Source organism: Chenopodium album, chromosome 15 (assembly GCF_948465745.1).
Source record: "Chenopodium album chromosome 15, dcCheAlbu1.1, whole genome shotgun sequence".
NCBI lineage: Eukaryota > Viridiplantae > Streptophyta > Magnoliopsida > Caryophyllales > Amaranthaceae > Chenopodium > Chenopodium album.
The window spans coordinates 5,381,387-5,404,471 of record NC_137848.1 but is presented as its reverse complement, the minus strand read 5'-3'; the positions used below and the strand labels follow the sequence as shown (position 1 = coordinate 5,404,471).

General features: G+C 35.9%; 2 protein-coding genes and 1 pseudogene across 3 annotated transcripts; all 3 read right to left on the bottom strand.

Annotated features, from left to right (window-relative positions):
- Positions 1-576: 576 nt before the first annotated feature.
- On the bottom strand, positions 577-2,507 carry LOC145581699 (GDSL esterase/lipase At5g14450-like). The gene is made up of 5 exons (XM_081638727.1): positions 2,252-2,507; positions 1,611-1,820; positions 1,325-1,497; positions 909-1,188; positions 577-827 (listed from the first exon to the last, which is right to left on the bottom strand). The coding sequence occupies exons 1-5, from the start codon at positions 2,505-2,507 to the stop codon at positions 586-588; spliced, it is 1,161 nt and encodes a 386-aa protein (XP_081494853.1). The 3' UTR covers positions 577-585.
- Positions 2,508-3,190: 683 nt separating this feature from the next.
- On the bottom strand, positions 3,191-12,235 carry LOC145582779 (eukaryotic translation initiation factor 4B2-like). Its single transcript, XM_081639797.1, has 3 exons — positions 10,980-12,235; positions 7,239-7,685; positions 3,191-3,519 (listed from the first exon to the last, which is right to left on the bottom strand). The coding sequence occupies exons 1-3, from the start codon at positions 12,092-12,094 to the stop codon at positions 3,495-3,497; spliced, it is 1,587 nt and encodes a 528-aa protein (XP_081495923.1). The 5' UTR covers positions 12,095-12,235; the 3' UTR covers positions 3,191-3,494.
- A 5,748-nt stretch (positions 12,236-17,983) lies between these two features.
- LOC145581698 (sufE-like protein 2, chloroplastic) lies at positions 17,984-22,219 on the bottom strand (annotated as a pseudogene). The gene is made up of 3 exons (XR_014099664.1): positions 21,196-22,219; positions 19,552-19,750; positions 17,984-18,273 (listed from the first exon to the last, which is right to left on the bottom strand). The product of XR_014099664.1 is annotated as a sufE-like protein 2, chloroplastic (transcript).
- Positions 22,220-23,085: the final 866 nt, after the last annotated feature.

Below are 23,085 nucleotides of genomic sequence, written 5' to 3'. Positions count from 1 at the left end.
GGAGTAATATAATCGAAAATGGTCAAATTGTTTATATTTTTGGAATAATGTTTTTTTATGATACAATGGTTTATGATTGATTATACTGAAACGAAGTACTTATAGTACTTATATATAACGCTTAAGATTCAAGTAACCAAACCATATATCACTATTGAATAAAGTAATTTTAAAGGTCACAACTTAATGTAATTAGTGTGTGTAATAAGTGGACATTATATTAGTCCACTGTTTAAAGCTTTTCATGTGCCAAGCTATTGGCATTTCCTTCGGTTATATTTTGGTTTGCTATATATATATGCTCCATGTAACTTGATGAAAAGCAAGAAGAATGAAATCAGTAAAAAGGCAAGCTAGTCATAGCCTTTATATTTTCCTCTTATTCTAATATCTAGCAGTAGCATTATTTCTTCTTCCCAACAATCACAACTATCCTGTTACAAATTCAAAGAGCCAGAAACTGATACGGAGTAACATTTATCCGAAGCACATTACAAATTTACAATATGGTTTAAAAATACGGAGTACTAGTACATGAGTAGGAGACACAGAGAGCAAGAAGTTGGGAGATCAGATCATTAGCATTTACACACATAATTTAGCTAAGGATAGCGGAGGATCTGAAAACGATCCATCCAAAATCCGGTCAGCAACCCAACGGTTTGCAGCCTCAGTGTAATGCACACCATCCCAACTAATGTATTCAGAAGGACTATTACAAGGAGTTGGATGAATTGCAGTGGTGTCGTTAACAATTTTCATTTCCCAGTAAGGTACATGATATTTTGCACAATCTTCGCAGCAGTAACTGAAAGGATCAACAAAACTTGCCATCACAGTTAAACTGTTGCATTAACATGCCTGTAATGTAGAAAACGAGTAGTAATTAAGTTTTGTGAATTAAGTACCATTTTGACTCGCGTCCCTTATAAGAGTGTACTTGGCAGAGTACATGTCTACAATTACAAGAAGTGAGTCATGAAAAGTAGCGCGTAATTCAGACACTTTCTCCTTGAGCAGACGGTTGAACTCTTGAGCTAACTCGTTATAAGACTTCACACAACCTAGTTCATCAGTAAATTGAGTGTTGGAAAGATTTCTCTTCAGAGTCTCCACACTATCCGGTAAGCAACCAAACGGTCCTGTATTGTGTATCCAAAATTTCCTAGCTCCTCCTTGGTGTAGATTCTGAAAATGGCAACAGAATTTTTTCAAGTTGGCTGTAAACCAGTGGAAGAAATGATGTACTACATTGGAAACTAAACTCGCTACAAAAAAAGGGAACTTATATTGCATATATATCACTTAGACAATAGACACTTACCTCTATCGCGGAAGCAAAGTAATTGATTATAAAAGGAAGAGATTCTTGTACTTGATCCTTTGTTGTTAATCTTAACAGAAAATCAATGTCATTTTGACCAATATCAAACATATAAAGGGCCTTTGAGAAGTCTTCAGGCCTTGGCAACCGCGATTTAGCATTGGAGGTTTTAGCTGAAAATTCACACACGAAAAGAAAGCATAAAAACGAATGCTGAACATGTAGTAAAGAGGCGTGTATGATAATAAGGATCAAGTTGTTGATAATAAAAAAAGCAATTGCCAACCTTGCTGATATAGCTCGTGAGACCGTTCCTTTAACTGATGAAATTGCAAAAGCTGTATGTTAAGGGCAATAGGGTTAGCACCACTTCCGTAGAGTTTGCTGTCAGCTGGCTGAATTGTAGCCCCATACGCAGCAAAATTAGCCCCGTGCTCAAAATTGGCCTCAATTGCATCCAGATATGCACTCAAATGAGGTATTTTTGACTTCTCAGCTGCAAATATCAACATGGTAGAATAGAGTTGCAAATAAAGAAGCTAAAATTTTTTTGAACTTTTTGCTCGTTCCATTTACTATGTTACTCAGACATAGGAACGAGTAGTGTCAAACACACCGAGATTCACAGCTCACAGTTTTGGACACAAGAACCCAATAGAAGCATATTGTTTTGTTGCATGCTTTTTCACATTACCAACAAACATTTAGAATATTGAGCACATAACACACACCTTAGTCTTGGTAAACAATCGAAGTATACCTTGTTAGTTATTGTTCAACATAGGTACTTTTTTTTTGAGGCAATAAAATCAATATAGGTACTTAAAATATACATACATGAGTCAAGAGTGTCAAAGTAACATAGTTTAATAAATTTTGAAGGCCTGATATATATAAAAATAAATAAAAACTTTAGTAGAAACTAACCAATAAAATCAATGATTAAGCGCCCATCACAGACTCTTCCAGCAGGTCTGGCAAAGAAAGTAATTCCGTTTGGGTAAGGTTCGCGATCAAATGCAGCAGACTTAGAACCGGTATCAGAATTTGAGTCACCAAAGTTGTAAATTGCAGGAATTCGACATTCTTTACTTGGAGGTGTAAGGGGTGGTACACCATTTAAAACTAAACCCAAAGCCAACACAAATAGGCAACTTCCGGTAACAAAATTACACCAATTCATTGTTTCAACAAATAAGTAGTACTCAGGGATGAACTAGATGGAAGTAATCTATCCAGATGAAAAATTTTCAGATTCAAAACATTGTGTTAAAAAAAGTCAAAAGCATAATACACGTTTTCCATCGGATAAACCTACATAAAACATTTAAAATTCGATGGCTGTTTAATCTTATGCCTTTTGACAAAGACAGAAACTAATAAGAAAACTGGAAAGCCAGAAGCTTTTAGAAAATACATTTGAGTACAACAGATGAACAGAAGGCACCTCTGACTATCAAACGATTTCCAAATTCCAATGCACAGGATCATACCAAAAAGTGTAAAATAACAGAATGACAATTGACAATTCCGTCTGTTGTTAGATTAAAGAAAATTTTACTTGCACTTACAGAAACTGGAAAAAAAATACGCGCATATACAACAGAAAAGACGCGAAATTGTTCAGGGGGATGGGGGATACAAAATCCATGCAAATTCCTGTTATGTACTGATGTACATTAACACATTTTGAAATTCGACAAAAATAAGTAAAAAGACTCCTACATAACCAAAACGATTACATTTTACAATCTAACTATACTTTGTACAAGTTCAGTCAATGATGCCATTCAAACAACTTAACAACACCTCAAAATTCACGTATGAATTTAAAAAAAAAAAAAAAAAAAAAAAAGGCCAATGAAGCCTAAAACAGTCTTTAAGGAAAGGACCAGAAGAATATAACATAATGTTCCATTACATGTCAGTCTACGAACACAAGATCCTTGCCTTGATACAGACCCAAAAAAAATGGCAATTTTACAAGGTATCAAAATTAACAGTTAATTAACAAGAGTCATCAGCGCCAGTGCTAAGAGGTAGAATAATTTGACAAAGACCTGAAGAAATTTAAACAAAATATTATTATCCATTGCTTGCCGAATGCTGTCAAAGGAGAGCTCTGAAGAATCCACACTGAGTGTCTTGGAACCCCAAAAAAAAAATTGATTCACCATCTCTCTCTAGACGTAGACCTGACAAAAGACAAAATCAATGCACCTATCAGCCTCCAGAGTCGATATAATCACAATGAATTAGGAAAAAAAGACAACACAAAACAACAGCTAAAACATTCTTGATCATGCTCACCCAAGTGAACAATCAGTAATCATTACTGTGAATAAATCAACGTTGACCTTTAGAACAGAATGCAGACGATAGTTTTTATTTAATCTATCATAACCTAAAATCCTAAAACCAAAGAGTTAACAGTGTTTTGGCTCTATAAGGGACAGTGAAATATTTCCACTGACAAGCCATGTAAACCATAAATGATGAAGAGCCTGAGACTCCTCACACAGTCAACCCCCCCCCCCCCCCCCCCCAAAAAAAAAAAAAAAAAAAGAACAAGGACACGCACATGGCAAATAAACATCTAACTCCCTCACAAATGTTAAGAAATGGCCCCTCAGGATTTGCTCATCATACTCTAACAGGAAAATCTAGAAGAGAACTGCAGCTTTGAATAATAAATGAGCAAGTATCTTATTAAAAAGGCAATTAATGTGCAAGGAATCAATATTTGAGGGAGGGGCACATTAGTCATAACCTATTAGTGTGTCTTGAGGAATAAGTTAAGAGTTAGTTATGAGACTTTTTCTATAAATAGGCCTCATTAGGAGAAATAATGATCATCCAGAAAATTATTGTTAAGCTTGGCTTAGTTTTGGGAGAGCTACTCTTCCTCTCGAATGAAGAGTAATTGTATTGTTAGATTACATTGATCTTCAATACAAATATCCGTTATTTAGCTTAAATTTTGCTTAATCATCTTCTTAAACTCTCCCTAATCTTTCTGACCTGAGCTAATTCCTAGCAAATGGTATCAGAGCAATTCTGTCCTGGTAGAATCACCCTCTGAAAATTCTGTTTTCTGCCATTAAAAAAAAAAAAAAAAAAAAAAAAAGGAGAATGGAGGTCGCCGGAGCTCCGATTTGGTCACTTGAGCAAGTCTCCGAAAGGATGGAGGAATCAACGAAGAGGATTGTTGATAACCTTCAAAGAAATCTGGAGAAAATCTTTGATGATGTATTTTCTCCAATTTTCTCTTCCATGAAATTGGAGTTGAAGGAAATGGAAGAAGAGCTTGAGGATGAAGAGAACCAAGCAGATTTAATGGAGGAGGAAGTTCCAGAGAACATCTTCACCGGCGAGGAGTTGCAGTCAGCCACCATTTCCATAGGTGAGGAAATTTCCAGATGTGAGCAAAACTTTTGTTCCATCATTAGCAACTTCTCTGGTGGCGTGATGGTGGAGAAATTGGGTGGAGGATGTCGTGGAGGTGCTGGTGGAAGCCGTGGTGAGTTTGCAGGTGGATTTACCGGTGGTGGTGTGCCTTTTGCGAGTGGTGTTAGCAGTGATTTTGAGAGCAGTGGGTTGAGAAATAAGGCAGGTGGTTTTGTTGGTGGTTTGTATGGTGGAATATTTGAGAGAGGTGGCGCCGGATGTTGTGGTTCGGGTGGTGGTCCAGGAGGTTGTGTCGAAAATTGTAGTGGTGGTGGGATGTTTGGCTTCCGGTCGAAGAGCTCAAATCAGGGCCCGAGATTGACGGTGAGTGGTTGTAGAGGCAACGGCAGATCTGGTGGCAGTGGCAGTGGCAGTGGTAACATCGAGTTTACTGGTGGAGGTGGTTTTACCACTGGAGCATCTGGTGGCCAGGAAAGCAGTGGTCAAGGTGTCGCCGGTGAGAAACCGAGTATAGGATGTAATGGTCTCGCAAGAAATTCACTAGGGGGTGTGTTCGAGCGTGGTGGGGCCGGAGGGTGTGGATCTGGTGGTGGCCCGGGTGTGTACACTGGTGGTGCAGATTTTTTGGGTGGCTTGGCACCATGGAATTCGTTACAGAAACTTCCAGTAACAATGGAGTATGAGAGAAGCTTGGGGTCCTTTGTTGGCTTGGAGAGGAAGTCAAAAATGATTTATGCTAGTAAGGGTAATTTTGTCAATTACCAAGCTCATTATATCATGGCTGAGGAAAGTCCTTGGGGGTCCTTCTCATACCATAACGTTGAATGGGTTCCTGAAAAGGGTAAAAGGGAGGAAATGGGCTCATCTTTCACAAGGCCCATTACTAAAACATTTAGCTCACAACCCATTCTCTCACAACCAGATTACTTATCCCACTCCTCTCATTTGATTTTTCAGCCCATTCCTATCTCTATCAACCCCACCCACTCAAACGTTTTCCAACCAGATCCAAGGACCAAGCTATACTTTATTTCTCAGCAACTTGCACAAGTCAAGTCAACGAAGACCAACTCTACCCAAAATTCAATGATCTCTCATTACATGCTGGTGCATTATTCAGAATTTTCTGCCACTAGTGATCATTGTTGCCAAGGCCGGGAATCCAGTTCCGATAATAAACCACCTTGAGGACAAGGTGAATGTTTGGGCGGTGGGTATTGCAAGGAATCAATATTTGAGGGAGGGGCACATTAGTCATAACCTATTAGTGTGTCTTGAGGAATAAGTTAGAGTTAGTTATGAGACTTTTTCTATAAATAGGCCTCATTAGGAGAAATAATGATCATCCAGAAAATTATTGTTAAGCTTGGCTTAGTTTTGGGAGAGCTACTCTTCCTCTCGAATGAAGAGTAATTGTATTGTTAGATTACATTGATCTTCAATACAAATATCCGTTATTTAGCTTAAATTTTGCTTAATCATCTTCTTAAACTCTCCCTAATCTTTCTGACCTGAGCTAATTCCTAGCATAATGCTTTTTCAATCAAGTTTTTGATAGGTGCTAGTACAGCCTCTAAAATACCATAACATGGAAGAGCTCATACGAGGCATACATTGTAGGGCAGTATAGGATTATTCCAAGGGAAGCCAAGACTTTTGTTCCGTTACAATGCCAGATTGCTAATACAAAAGGCAATGACATGACCTGATAGAAAACAATGCTTTTTCAATCGGCGCAAGGTCACTGCTAGTCGGGAATGAGGCAATGTGATCATTAGGCGTAAGCTAGAAGGTACCAGCAGCCAGATGAGATAAATTGCTGCTTGCAAAATTTAAACGTACCCTAACATTTGCTAAAAGTAAGTTCAGCACCAGGTTGCAAGCTGATAGTTTCCCCAGTGTAAGAAAGCAGCAAGTCCCTTCATAGGTCTACCCTTGCACTTGTACTAGTGCATATGTTTTAGTACAAGCAAGTTCCAGTGTGTCAAATTCCTAGCTAATTGTTGTCTTATGCTTGTTGTGCAATTGGGATAGGCCAGCCTGAATCTAACCACGAGATTTCAGGTACCGCACAGAAATGTACAAATATAACTTTATGAGTTATTCAATTGAAAAGGTTTAAAAAGCAGGGTCAATATGTTTTGTTTCAAAAGCAATTAGGGTAGGCTGGCCTGAATCATACCAAGAGAGACAACCAACAGCAGCGAGGCATCTCACTTGACATCTCAACTAATAATTGCAAGCAGGGTCAAAAGAGCAACATGCACACAATTACCTCAAAAACACATAGAAATATTTATCGAAAGAAAATCAGTCATATCTGGGGGCAAAGTAGGTTCCTTCAGAACCCACTTGTTTTACAAGCATAAAGAAAAGCATTTAAAGCATAAGCATAATCCCATGAAAATCATTTAAAGAGGTAGAAAATCAACAGAAAAGAGGCATCTAAATTCACCAGACGTTATACGATCATAGGGTGTTACTGACAATTCCAAGATAATATTACCTGTCAAAGTCTCTATTGCCCAGGAATCCTCCTCTATCTCTGCCACCTTGGAAACCTCCTCTTCTATCTTCACCAGGCCTTGTCCATACATCTCCTGTTCCGCGTGACCGGGGCCTGTCCATCACTTCTGGAACCCGACCATTATCAAAAGATCCAGACTGAGAAGGAGGTCTCTCTGGATAACTAGTAAATCTCCCAGCTCCAGAACCTGGTCTAGAACCATGCCTAGAGCCTGGCCTTTCCACCGCTTTCTGACCAAATCGGACTTTGTCATCCAATTCTCTTGTCAGGGTTTCCAATTCACTCTCTTTGCTCTTTATAAGATCACGTAAACTAGTCTGTTCACCTTCAGTTTCTTGGGGAGCATCATTATCAGGTTCTTTCTCAAGTTCTTTCTTTAGATTCTCAATTTCTTCCTTCAAAGCCTTCTCTTCCTCTGTCTCAGGCCTATAACAATTTTAAAATGCGCAACATGAGCTGAAAAGTCACAAACACATTTTAAGTTCAACGAGCATGTGATCCTGCCAAAGTAATTGAAAGAAGAAAAGGCACAGAACCATCTAAACATTATACAAATAACATTCATAGAATGATCGGCCACAGGGAATCTATTCCCATAATTTCAAATGTTACCAATAATATCCTCAAGCCAAAGTAAAATAATATGAACTTTCATCATAATCTTTCAATTCAAACAGATGAATATGCTAGCATCCCAAACTACATTTACATCAGCAAAGAGTAGTAACAAACAACTTTCCAAGATTGAAACAATCACTCTAGTTTAAATACACTCGCAAGGGGAAATAAAACTTGCCACAAATTTCACAGGGTTTTCACACCTCAATATCTACTAACATGAAAACAAATTATTCATGAGTTCCAACATATCATTGTAAGAAAGCCAACAAACAAAAAAACAGATGCTCTCAAGATTTTAATGTTAGGCTTACAATGACTAACCTTCAAATATACCCTTCATTGCCCATTTTAATATCTCCTAGAAAATGGGGAGTACTGAACCATTCCCATTTGACAGGTGAACCATCCATCTAAGCATAATTTTCTCTATTAAAATAAGAACAAAACTTACAAATTGAGGAACATTCCACATTTCCACCAGAGAAATTAAAGCAAATCTCTTAGACTTCATTCGTACCGTCAAACAGTTCTCTCTTCATATAGCTATAGCTGCCAACAATTAACATCTAATGTCATGAGCAATATTTACCATATTCCTACCCATGGAGCACCTGCTCAAGTGCTTAATATAAGCCTTCGTAAGACCTACTTAAAAGACCGACTGCTATACAAACTAATCCAGAGGAAAGATCCAAACCAAAGTATGATGCTCCCACTCACACTATATAAAACTTCAAGAACATACCCTACCAAGACCATTAACCCTAAAAACTAAACAGGCCATCTCACTTAAATGAAAATGGTATAAATTCTTCTGAATAATTTTATGTTACTTGGACTCGGGTACCCAAGTCCGACACGGGTACGTGTCCAAGCGTCCGACTCGGCCATTTTGTGAAAAAAAAGTATGATTTTGAACTAAAAATGAAGTGTCCAGTATCATACCCATGTCCGAGTGTCGAGGGTCCGACACGGATACGTGAGGTGAAATGAAGAGTCCGAGTAACATACAAAACTGAAAAAAATCCATCAAACAAGTTGATCAATAGACCCATCCTTTGTTCCACCTACAATGAATGATAACAAAACAGCTCCCCTCAAAAAAATAATTTAGCTCCTAAGTACTGAAGCTCATAAACAAGCTCAATCTGAAGTAGGTCACAGAAATCACTCTGGTTTAAATACACACGCAAATGGGGAAAACTTGCCACATATTTCACAGGTTTTTCACACCTCAATAACTACTAACATGAAAACAAAAGATTCATGAGTCGCAACATATCATCGTAAGAAAGCCAATAAATAAAAAGCAGATGCTCTCAAAATTTTAATGTTTTACGCTCGTCTTCAAGCTTACAATGACTAACCTTCATATATACCCGTTCTTCCTTGTCCCTTTTTATTTGTCATAGAAAATGGGGAGTACTGAACCATTCCATTTGACAGGTGAACCATCCATCAAAGTATAATTTTCTCTATTACAACACAGCTTACAAATTGAGGAACATTCCACATTTCCACCAAAGAAAATAAAAGCAAATCTCCAAAACTTCATTGGTACCGTCAAACAGCTCTTTCTTCAAATAGCAATAGCTGCCAACAAGTAACATCTAATGTCATGAGCTATCTTTTCCCTGTTCCTACTTCCTACGCATGGTACACCTGGTCAAGTTCTTAAATGCTTGATATAAGCCTTCAAAAGACTTACTTACAAGACTGAGTGCTCTACAAACAATTCCAGGGGAAAGATCCAAAACAAAGTATGATGCTCCCTCTCACACTATATAAAACTTCAAGAATATACCCTACCAAGACCATCAACCCCAAAAACTGAACAGGCCATCGCACAGAAATGAAAATGGTATAAATTCTTCAGAATAATTAACAAAACTGAAAAAACATCCATCAAACATGTTGATCAATAGACCCATCCTTAGTTACACCTAAAATGAATGAGAACAAAATCGGTCCCCTCAAAGAAATAATTTAGCTACTAAGTACTGAAGCTCAGAAACGAGCTTCTGAAGAAGTAGGTCATAGCCTCCTACGTAGGTTGGAAATAACACAAACTGAGGACAAAGGCTTTCAAGTTACTTTTTAAGTAATAAATATCCTTTCTTACAAGAATGAAGAACCGGATACACCACACAGGCTAACTATAATATGCTAAGTTGTGATTCAGAAACTACGTTTGGCACCCAGCCAGAAGAGTTGGAGTGTATTATACATAAGCTTCAACCATCATACACACAATTAAACTGCTGCAATCTACCTCCCAAGGTCACACTTAATAAATTATAGCAACCAGTAGTAATTACAGTACTTGTAAGTATATTGCACTATAATAAAGACAATGAAAGGTGAATAAGAGCACAGAGAGAACCAAATGCTGAAAGATGGAAGTCAATGTTAACAATAAAAGGCATTGCACCATGCACAGAAGATTCTAAAATCAGCACCATAATTTAGATCCCCTCAACAAAATGAATTAGCTTTAGTAACAACACCCTTATAACTTACAAGAGATCACATTATTATATATAGATAATGTACCAAGTATCATCGTTTAGAAGACAGGATGATCATTGATCAAATAAAAGTCTTTAAATTTAGGCAAAAACCTAGAATTGCTCATCCCTAAACCAAAAGGTTGATAAAGCCCAACTTTTGTCCAGTCTACAGCAACCTAATAATCAAGGTTCCAACTTTGCTCAAAGCCTTAACAAGTTCATATCGACAATGTTCACTGTTACAAATCCATCAAGAATCCACTACAAAAAACCTAAAATGAGTAATGTCTTCGACACAGAAACCCCACAATCCCACATTCTCTCCAATTGTTTCATAATACCCAATTCCTAGTCAATATCTCAATAGCTGACACTCTCAAGCAATGAAGCACAAAGCACATATAGTGCAAACTTAGCTAACTACTCCCAAAGTAATCAAGCAAAGCTACTATGAATAAACTTCAAACACATCATAACAAGTTACGAATGCATTCATGCATACAAATAAAGCATACTCTTTCCTAAAAAGCTAATAATAGAACAAAGTAATATCATTAACACAACACCAATATCAAAAACAGAAACAAACCTATCAATTCGACGACGCTCTAACTCGAGATCAATCTTCTTCCAATCCAAACCTTTTTGTTCCAACAAAAGCTCCCTAGGCTTAGCATCTCCAAAGGGATTCACCTTAGGCTTAGGCTTAATCTCCCCAACACCACCTCCTAAACTCTCCGTCCCACGGTTACTCTGCGAACTCGTGGGCCGACTTCCCTGCGAACTAGTCGGCCTACTCCCACTAGCAACCACCTTCTTAGCCTCAATCTCTGAATCCAATTTCTTCCAATCCAACCCCTTCTCAGCCAACACCTCCTCCCTCGGCCTCGCCGCCCCGAACGGATTGGCCTTACTCACCGTCTCCGTTGATACCGGTGTCGTCGTCTTCACCACATTCTCACCATTCCTCCCTGTAGGAGGATCCAACACCAATCTAGTCCTCCCCAATTCTCTCTCCCCACCACCCAATTCCCTCTCCCCACCTCCCCTCCTCCAATCAGAACCCGAATCACGAAACCCTGACCCAAATGTACTCGATCTCCCACCTCCCATACTCAACCCCGACGATTGCGGTTTCTTCCCAAAACTCCAATTATCAACCTCATCAGCCCTAGACCCGCCACCCAAAGCACCATACCTCGACCCACCACCACCTCCACCTCTCCCACTATCCGCCATTGAAATGGGTTTCTTCATAGAAGCCCAATTATCAACCTCATCAGCCCTAGAAGGAGGAGGAGGCATCGAATCAAATTCCCTCCTATTTTGCCTCCTATCATCATCGAACCCGCGACGTTGGGATCCTCTTCGATCATCGCCATAGCTAGAAAACCCACCTCCGAGACGAGGTCCAGAAGGTTCGTCCCCAGAACGAGGCTTGGGAGCAGTGGGTAACTGGAGCATTTCGTCAGGGGTTAAACGGGTGGATCCGGAAGAAACGGGTCCGGATTTAGACCCGTAAGAAGCGAACTCGGAAAGTGTCATCTTCTTCTTCTTGGGTTTGGCAGTAATGGCTTCTTTGAGAGAAGGGAAGCTTTGGGTGTTTGCTGCGGCGGCGGTTGTGGTGGCATTTTCTCTCTCCTCGGCTTCTTCACGCTCGGCTTCGGCGGCCCAAGAGCCGATACCACCCCAAGGTTTCGACATCGGCAAAAATGGCGGAAATTATGTAAGCTAATTTGGAAAGATCTGGTGTGAGAAGAAAAAAGGAAGAAGAAGAAAGAAGATGGGTGTTTCAGAAAATGAGAGGTTGAACAAGGGTAAAGTGAGGAAAATAGAAAGGAATTTTTTTGATCTGGGATTTTTATTTTATTTTTATTTTTATTTTTATTTTTTAATTTCTAATTTAATTTTTAATTTTTAATTTTTATGGAGGAATATTTGCCAATTTGGTGGTTTTGGTTGAATTAATTTTGAGTTTGTTTTGGTGATTGTATTGTGTGCATTTGGAATTTCGAAAATTAATTTTATTTTTCAGTCTTCCTTTATCTTTTTGCTAGTGATATAGCTAGGGCTAGGGCTAGGGCTCCGAATGAAGGCTTGGGGCCCCGATTTGGGGGTTGAGGCCAACAAAAGTTGATTTTTGCTTTTGGTGAAAAAATATGTGAAAAGTATTAAGATACCAACAATAAAATGAAATAATTATAATAAGAAAAGCTAAAAAAAATAATAACAATTTCTTCAAAAGAAAAATAATAATAATTTTGGTTATTAAAAAGTTTAGACACGGTTTATGAACTCGTAATATATCCTTCAAAAAAAAAAAAAAAAAAAAGCTCGTAACATGTGATGTAATGTTTCGATGTGAATGATCCAACTTGTATCCAAAATTGTGCTCAAAATTGTGTAAAAAAAAAAAAATATGCTCAAAATTAACTCAATTTGAAATTAACTCAATTCGAAAATATATACGAGGTATGAACTGTATCCAATTGTTCCCTAAAAAATGACATTTACTCATATCTTTTGTCATTTATTCAAAAAGAAATCTAAAGTGTTTTGTTACTCCCATTGTTTTTAAGATTACATTATTTACTTTTAAGGCTATTCCTAATATATTACTAGTATCTCATTTTTCTTTTGTTGTTACTATGGCCCTCTTCTTCTCTTACTAAGTCATTCATCAATCCACATGCAAATAAATAGAGAAAAAATTGTAATGTGCCAATCTTTAGGAAACAAAAGAATTATTATTTTTTTAAAAAAAAAAAATTATAATTAATGATTTCTAACATCCTTGCCAAAATTGTAATCAACTAACTGGGTATAAATTCCATAGACACCCACAATATGGTTGGGAGCTATGTTGGTTTGGGCATTGCTATAAGAGGGATGCATTATTGGGCAAGGTGTTTGTTTCGAAAGTTTTTTGTATCCCTCTAGGAATTACCAACGCAATGTTGCAACTCACGTCTAACGATTACCAGCATAATAATGAATGTTTCAATCACCAGAATATTTACCTTTGACGATCAAGTTACTCACCGGACAGACAAATGCAGACCCTTGAAAAGTAAATGGAGACTAGAAAGAAGTTAAACCATTTGAGACTATGCCTTAAATTATGCAATAAATGAAACATGTCACATTAATATATGATGGGCATATTTATATCCCTCTAGCATGGCGTGTTCCTAAGTTTTAACCTAAAAAGGTGTGGTCTGATTGGCTGCACAATACATGCGTGACACGTATTAGGGATTGCACCATTTTACAAGACTGTCTCACTTTCATGGGCTTTTGAACCTTTCATCATTTCAACAATTTTCGTGTGCCACATGTCATACTCTGATTTGGCCATTAGGTTGAACGCCATGTTTTAGCCAATTACTGGCCAATTATTGACTTTTATTTGGTCAACGTGACAAGGGTATTATTACCACAAATAATGTTGATGACTGCTATGAAGAGAATATAGATTAATCGGCTACTAGAAATAATGGAGAAGGTGGCTACGATGAAATTTGGGATCTCTGTATCGAGGTGATTTAGCTATGCATGAATCAATTGTGTAGAAAGTGATACAACGATAGTTGTTAATCATCAATAACTTAATACTAAAACATACACCGGGAGTGACACGTGTCGCATCCTAGTGTTGTTTTTTCCCTCCAAAACTCCCCTTCCCTTTTTAACCTTTTTTTTTTTGTTAATATTTTATTCTATAATATATCATTCCAAATCTTTTATATATCTTTATGACAAACATATATTCCTTTTTATTTGGCTTTCAAAAATTATTCTATACACATTTACCTAAATAATTATTTCAACTTCTTTAAAAAAAAAAAAAAATTCAACTCCTTTTAAACTATCTTTTAAATAGAGTATTATTAGATTTTGCCAAAAAAATTTATAATAAATTGATTCATATAATAGATGTTAAAGAAATTACTTTAAAACATCATATAATTTTTTTTTTTCAAATACCTCTAGCTAATATTTTATTTCTATTTCAATTCAATATAACTATATATTCAAGTTAATTACAATTTTGTTTATGAAATTTTACTATTATACGTACTTACATATTATCACAAATTGATTTATAGAGTATAGTATAGCTATAAAATAAATGTTGTGTTTAACAAATGATTTTTTAGATATAAAGGTGATATATTATTTGTAATTTTGTGTATGTCTGCACTTTTGCTAATAATTAAAGTGGAGATTTTAGTTTGTTGTTCGATTAATTTTTGATGTTTATTAAAAATGTATTTATAAATAAGTATTCACTAATATGACCACTAGACCTGATCAAGCCCCGCCTGCAAAATTCTCGAGTTCGGGCAGAATAAAAAATCCATTTTTTAGATAATTTGTTGCTTTGCCTATTAATATAGATTATGACATTATAATTTCTATATATTTGATTTGTATGTTTTATCAAATTTTATTTGTTGGATATAATTAATTTTCTTAAAAAAATTAAACTTATCGTGCATGGCACAGGTCTTAAGCTAGTTGTTTTAACAAAGAAGTGGTTGGTTTCTCTCTTATTTTCTTGATACGAAGACATCTGAAATCTAACTATGTTTATTAAGGATGTAGATTTTATCATGTTAGACCTGCTGGAAATAATATAGCTCATCTAGTAGCAAAATGAAATGATAGGGGTTGTTCTGATCTACTACATAATATGTATGAAGTGTAAACTGGTTACCGCAAAGTATGATTGCTTTTAGAGAAGCTTAATTTGCGATAATAATTTTGCTAAAATTTTCCTAAAAAAAACTAACTTGACAAATAGATGGTTACACAAGACAAATGGACTAATAAAATTTTTGCTCAACGTTTTCCTCAAAAAATAATTTAATACGTAGTAGTTTCATTTAGGATGTTGTGATCTAAAAGTAAGAACTCAGATATGTTTAGTTTACAATGATCTCATACAAAACTGATTGGAGATAGAACTCTAATAAGAACGTAATATGTTTGTTAGGTTTGTTGTATCTTGGTTAATTCCTTTCTAACAAATAACTATGTCTCATCTATCTTGTACGAAGTACTATATAAAAAGTGGGGTGGGAAATTAATCAATTAATCATCTATGTAATTATGCCTCTCTTCCAAAATATGTAATCAAAAGTATTATACTAGTATTTTAATTCACTAAACTAACCTTAGGCAAAAGACTAATTATTATGGCACAACAAAGGTCAACAGTGCAACCTTTGGGCCCGTTATGTTCAACTTATTTTCAGTTCAGTTTCGTTCAGTTCAGGTCACTTCAGTTCCTAATTTTTTTATCTTATAAAATATTCAGTTCATTTTACCTCAGCTCAGGAAATTAGACCAGTCAAAAAAAAAAAAAAAAAATGTTTTTAGATGAAGAAATATGGTGGAATTAAGAGTATATTTTGCATTATTCTTGTTAGTTACGCATGCATGCATTGATAAGATTCCTCCATTACTAGTCCGTACTTTTTATATGGACCGCACAAAACAGAAGATGACAGTTGGTCACAACTGCCATCAAGTCAACGACATATCTTTGCTTGAATACTTGGAGGCGTGTGTAACACTAGACGGCTTAATTACCTAAATTGGACTTTTTTTTTTTTTTTTCAATTTGTTGAGTCCTGGTGTATCAAGCATCTTGTCACGTGCTGATAGTTTTTCCGATGTTATGGCATAACAGGTCTCATATGAGGCAACCTTTCTATATTTATGTGCTTATTGAGGTATGTATTTGTGGTGCATGTAGTGTCATTGCATGATATTTTCTCTATTTATTAGCTTGTTGCGCGTATGGGGAAGGTTAACTTGGATCAAGCCTCGGGGATTTGGGCGCCGCATGTGCAATCTGTTCTCGTTCCGTGAAAATCCGCTTTGATATAACCTTTGAGAACTCACGGTAATGGTAATGAATTTTTTTATACGTATTGTATTTGTTCAATGATGAGTATCGAATAGTTTAATGATGAAGTACCCAATAAATGATGAGACAAATATAATTCGAAGTATTATCTAATGGTTAGGTTTAGAACCAACCATGTGTGGGTAGGGTAACTAATACCGTAATATTAGATGCAGAAATGTTAGGCAAGTACAAATATGAGGAAGTTGCCCCTTGTGTCTCCTATCCAACTAAACCAAATCTGCTAGAGATTTGGAACCATATTGGGAGAATTGGTTGACTAACACGTGCACCTCACGTGACCCACTTAACACTACTTTTCTTTTATTTTCCTCCCTTTCCCTCCATTCATTCCCCTCTTCGTCACTCCTCTTCATCATAATTTGGTTTTTATAGCCTTTTATAAAATTGCATGGAAGTGTAAGTGACAAAGGGGGAATAAATGAAGGAAAACGGGGGGGGGGGGGGAATAATAGAAAAGTGGGATTAAGTAAGTCACGTGAGGTGCATATGCTAATCAACGCTGGAAATGTCAATCAATAGTCGAAATTCGAAAAGTGGTGGGATTCAACAAAATAAATTTAAAACAAGTGTGCTTTGACAAAAAAAAAATTTATAAGATGGTTTTCAACAAAATTTGGTTTTTATAAGATGGTTATCAACAAATTTTCCATTAATTTTTATCTACATTTGAGTTATGTGATCTTTTTTGGGTAGGGGTTGCATGAAACAATAGTTGCTGCTGACTGCTGTCGTGATCTCGTGGAGGACACCTGCAATGTATCACTTGCAGACTGACTTGTACTATGTTTCCATAAGGTACTTATATTCAGACGATGCATTGTATAGATGAATTATAAGTATGCAAGTACATTAAACTTCTCAACTAATATACTGATATACATTGCAGCTGTTACTGCCATAGTGTCATTAGGAGCAAAAATGGGCCGTTTGTATCTGGAGGAAGACGGAGAGAGGCATAAGAATGAGGTTTTGTTATGCACCTGTCAGCCAAGCAGATCAACTATGGAGGGAAACCGCATATAACACCTATTGTTATGATATGAGCTATGATGCTGCAACAGAAAGCAGAAGTGCTGGGAGAATTGTGGAAGTCTAAGGAATAGTCATTGAAATTTGAATTGAGGACATGTCTATGGAATTATGGTAAAAGAGTACCCTCTAAGGAATTGATTGCAAGAAGAGCCGCGAACTTGTACATAATTCGAGCAGTTAGTTAGGTCTGTTTCTGATGTGGTAAGTTCAGAATCATTATAGGATCAGTTTTCGGAGAGTATAAGGTCTAGCTGCATGCCTGCATCCACCTGAGCCCATGCATATCTGACATCATTCTTTGCATTCTTGTAGCCCCAAATTAGGAGGCTGGGGGTTAGGGAGAGCGCAGAAGGGGGTGAAGGAATGACAAATGCATTCAATATAACACAGCAATAAAAACTATTCCAGAGCAAAAAATATGATCCACTACAGAAATTCATACATACAGAGCACATGAACTCAGATACCAGTTTCATCACAGTAATATTCAGTAAATTTGCATAGAAGTTCATCATACAAAGTATATGATTTTCATTCATATAATCATGTAGTGACTCGTGAATCTAAACCTTAACATCTGCAGTATAATATATACAAACTTATTCCGGGTATGCATCCTGTCATTTTAATTTCTGTGATTGATTCAAATGCATAGTAAATGCCAATGGTACAAAGTAGTTATCTTTTCTAAACCTAGAATACAGGACCAAAACAAGGTTTTTACAAAACTGATTAGATCACACTAATCACGGATTAATTACATGGAACTAGACAATCAACTTAAATCAGCTGAAGCTTTCATGAGACCAATTCTAAGGCCTCAGTCTGTACAAAGCTCAGCAATGAACCATAATCTCCCTTTCAGATATCATTAAGACTATAAAGTATCAACAGTTAACACAAACTTCATCTGCAATCAAGAAAGGCAACAAACTCCAGTCAAGACTCAAGAGGTGTGAATAACACAGCAAATATACTTTCAAGGGCTTGAAGTTGTCAGGTACATTCAGTTTCAAGAATATGATTTGTCTTTTTTACAAATTTAAAAGTGATGGATTAACATTGTTAGTAAAGCAGATAGAAATCCAAAATTGAATCAATCCCACGGCTCCAACCACTCAACATCAACAGCGCATTTTGTGAAACCAAATCTTCCAAAGAATATTAGGCTGACCGCTGACATCTACTATGATTAATATAATCATCTAATGTTAGCCCTTAAAAGAAGTAGGTTCCGAATAGGTAAACAGCCTAGTACAAAGTATAAGCTACTTAGCAATGAAAACACTGTTAAACAATCATGGACAGCAAGATTGTCACAAAGCTAAGCAAAATTGAAAATTGGAAAGCCTTTGTTTAAATAATGTTCCTCAAGTAACGCCTAGAAGAAAGCTGAATAACCTCTCTTTCACTGACTCGGATATAATTAATTAATCCAATACAAACCTAAATCACAGTATCATCCTAAAGGCTAAAGCTTCTTTTCAAGGCAGAATCTTATCTTACAGTATGCTTTGCCCATATTTATTTGTTTTCCCCGAAAGATATGGATGTAGTATCCTGATCTTTTGAAGCATTTTTAATTCATTGTCTTGAGCTTTCCTATTTTTGAGGATTCAAACTAGTGGAGTATAATTCTCCTATTAACATAGTAAGCAATTTTGAAGTGATCACTCTAAACGAATATCGTCCATGAATAAATAATAGTACCAATAGTGATTTCTCACCAGCTTACTACGAAAGTTTGAACATCAATTTTTAGCACAGAAAACAAATTTGTATCGGATGATTGTATTTTGTATATAATACGAGCCAATACATCCAGGTCAACTTTTCAATGCCAACTACTCCCTCAGTCCGGAAACAAGTAAAAAAAACACCAGTTTACTCTCTGCTGTCTCCACCACTAAATTTAGGTGTGTTTTCAGACATTGCAATTTAAGGTGACTATTAACTCCAAATTTCCAACAAAGGGAGTGGATCATAATTGTTGCCACTTTGATTTCATACATTAGCAAGTTAAACAGAAACAAACAAATCAAAGGCGGCTTCTAAAACTTAACTTTAAAGTTTTGGTTCATTTGGTATGTCAGTATGTGCATTGATGCAGCCCAAAGAAAAATAACGAACAGGAACATAAATATCAATATGCCATCTTTTCAATGACATGAGTTGCAAAAATGATTACCTTTAGCAACCACACTATCAGCAGGGACAACCAAAGGAAGAAAAGTATTCAATGAATCTAATTGGCATGCTTCCTGATCTTTCTCCACAAGGAAACTTTTAGTTCTCTCCTGAATACTCATCAACACATTATTCCAACTGTTTACTCTTGAACGAACCGGGAGGCCCACATTCATGTCTGCCAAATCCTCTGCTTTGACCTTTAAACAACAAACATCACCACAAAGATTAAGTAGGCTTTTATCCCCAAATTTTTGTGACTAGACATGTTCGTAAGATGTCTTAACTTGTGCAAATGCGAAATTTTGCCACATGATTCAATACATAATTGACAAGAGTTTTTTTTAAATCACGACACAATTTGATCCCAAATCTTGCGCACCACCCCCAGGTTGGGTGCCAAAAGAAAAGCATTTTATAAAGATAAAAAGGACAGTTAGGATATCCTTAAAAGAATCTAAGCATATCTTCACACAACATGCACCTAACCGTTTAGCTGATTTCTTTAATCAAGAACCATTGAACCAACAAGCATAAATTTTTCAGTAATCAACCCAACCCCCAAAAAATCAATTTCTTATCTGGTGCTGTGATTGCTGAATCAAGGGCAAACCTTAAAACATTTACTAAGCAAAAGATAGTCGATCATAATTATTACTTATGGGTAATTATAAACCCCACCAAACAATCATGCACAAAAACAAATTTTGGAGCTGATGACAAAATCACGCGTCAATCAGACTATACACATAATACGTATCATCTAGACTTATCTATTAAAAAGCGTTCCTAAAAGCGTTCATGTGTCACAATAATCTGCACCACATTGCGCCACATCATCTTTTAGCTATCATTATGCCATGTCACGTAACTAGTATTGCAACATTTATTCCATGTCATTATTAATAAGAAAAAAAACATCCTTCAAGGTTTGAACATTGTATCTCATGGTTACAAGATCACACACCTTACCATCTTAGCCAAGGCCAATTTATGCTCTTTATATACACATAAATAAATATATGTATAAGTAAGCACAAAAAAAATAAATATGTAGCTAGCCTGGAAAAAATAAATATGTAGTCTGAAAAAAAAAATATATAAAGAGGAATAGCCTCAACAATTCCTAAACAATGGAAATATAATATCTTCAACAATGGGATTTTGGGTAACATTTTGTTTGAAAGTAACCCGATGCAACACCCGGGATACACACTAGTTTTCCTCTTAAAACAGGAAAATATGTCATTTATGACCTTCAATATAGACACTTTCGCCACTAATCTACCTTTTCAATTTTTCATACTCCTTTTAATACCATTTACTTTATTAATGCTTATTTTAGCCAAATTCCGGTGCTTTAATCCATAATTTATTCTCTAATAACATCGATGTTAATTATCTAATAGTCCATACCCTCAAATCAACCCTTAATTTGATTTACCAAAATCCAGCTAAAAATAGTTAATTCAGCATAAATGATATTAATGTTTCAAAAAAAAAAAAAAAAAAAAAAAAGCATAAATGATATTAAAATGAAGTATTTCACAACATTCCTTGGTTATTATTATCAACAAAATTTCAACAAAAAATAAATCAAAAGAATACACTATAAATGAAAAATCAAGGATATATTATATCATACCTTTAAAACATCCTCAGGAAAAGCACCATCAAGCAGAAAAATGAGACAAGAACAAAACCCTTTCGTAATCTCCGAATCACTATCAGCCCCAAATCTCATCCTCCCCACCTCATCAACCACCACTTCTAGCCAAACTTGGGCGGCGCAACCAGGAACTCGATTCTCCGGCGACCGAGTCGACTCACCGAGCCGAGGCAAAATCGCGGCGTAATCTAGAAGCCTCTTAACCCTATCAATTGGTTCCAGAAGAGACCGGAATTCGGTAACCAACCTCGACAACCTCAACCCCAGATGATGAAATGGGGGAAATTCCATGAATTTCATCTGGGTATGGATTTAATTGGCAAAATAAGTTGGATTTTGAGATGGGTTTTTGACCTAAGTTTGAAATTTTTACAGAGAAATTGGAGAAATTTAGGGGTTTTAGGGTGGAAAGAGATGATTTTTGAGGTGGGTTATTGAGTTTATTGGAGATTGTGTTAGAACAAGAGCAATTGAATGAGGGTAAAGTTGGAATTTTGGTGGTGAGGGACATTGCTAAGATGGTGGAGAAGATTCAGGAGAGAGAAAGCACAAGATTGAAGATTTGGTTAGATTGCTCTATATACCTGCAATAGAGAAGATGAAGTTTGGGAAGAGGATGATTAAAAAATAAAAAAATGTTGGATTTTGTAATTTTATATGTTTATAATTTTATTTTTAAGGCGCCAAAACAGTGGCCAAAAGTTCTTCTCCTTTTTAATTATGCAAAATGTAACTAAGTTTAGTAGTGACGATTCGATAGAGAAATATTTTGAGATGGAGGGAATAGATCTGATAAAAGGAATATTTTCGGGAATTCGGAAATGGTATTCAAAATTTGGGATCAATTTGTATTAATATCTAATGGAGATTTTTATTTCATCTAAAAAAAAAAAAAAAATCCTTTTTAATAGGAATGCTTATAAAAAGAGTATTATAGTACACTCTAATTTAAATCCATTCCAATTTAACTTGGGGTTGCTGGGTTCATTGGCAAAGTGGAAATATGACCTATACAGTTTAGGAATATGCAAGGTGATGTAATTCATTTTATATGAATACAGATTTGAGGAATGGGAGATGCTAACGCAAGGCATTAGGTCATCAAAAGTCTTTTATCATACTCCTTTGTAAAGCTAGTTCACTCTATTTTTGCTTATCTAATTTAATGTAAATTTATTTTTCTAAATTTATTGTCTGATTTAATGTAATATGGACAATTAATATTATGAAGGAAAAAAAAACTCAAACAAGGTCTTAATAAATCTGAATTAATATGTTAATTTCACAATTTTTTTACATTACATGTTTAAGGATATTTAGCAATAAAATTTCGCACATAAAATGATAAAGTATGATATGAACTTATATCTTCTTATTTGATCAATTTTGAAATAAATAATTAAGATTTTACGTGGTCTCTTTTGTGAAAATATGTAAAATGTGACAAAATAGGATCTTTTAAGAGGTTTAAGGATGTGAGTTGGGATATAAGTTCATATCATACTTTATCATTTTAGTAATAAATTTATTGTCCATTCGTGTCACATGACTCATTAATTAAAAAAAAAAAGTCCTCCCCTTAATTCCCCCCCCCCCAATCCAATTGCACAAGCCCAATTAAAACCCTTTCCCCTTTCATTCTCTCTAACCATACCATTTGCTCTACCCCTAAAAATAAACAATTTTTAAACCTATGATAATAAGATGTTGTGAGATGTGTAAATTGGGGAAAAGAGGAATGTAAGTTTTGTTCGAATAATCCCACCAAGATTTAACCCTCTTTATTGTACTCCCTCCGTTTTTAAATATTTGCTTCATTTCTTCATGTGCGGACTTTTAGGGAAAATTGGAGAAAATAATAAAATA

Bases quoted from the DNA above. Each gene is read 5' to 3' on its own strand.
- LOC145581699 (XM_081638727.1), bottom strand. From the start codon at position 2,507: ATGAATTGGTGTAATTTTGTTACCGGAAGTTGCCTATTTGTGTTGGCT. The intron at 1,498-1,610 runs GTTGGCAATTGC...GTGAATTTTCAG, and splicing joins TCACGAGCTATATCAGCAAG to CTAAAACCTCCAATGCTAAA. The intron at 828-908 runs GTACTTAATTCA...CTGTGATGGCAA, and splicing joins AAGGGACGCGAGTCAAAATG to GTTTTGTTGATCCTTTCAGT.
- LOC145582779 (XM_081639797.1), bottom strand. From the start codon at position 12,094: ATGTCGAAACCTTGGGGTGGTATCGGCTCTTGGGCCGCCGAAGCCGAG. The intron at 7,686-10,979 runs GTTTGTTTCTGT...AAATTGTTATAG, and splicing joins GAGCGTCGTCGAATTGATAG to GCCTGAGACAGAGGAAGAGA. The intron at 3,520-7,238 runs GTAATATTATCT...GTCTTTTGTCAG, and splicing joins GGCAATAGAGACTTTGACAG to GTCTACGTCTAGAGAGAGAT.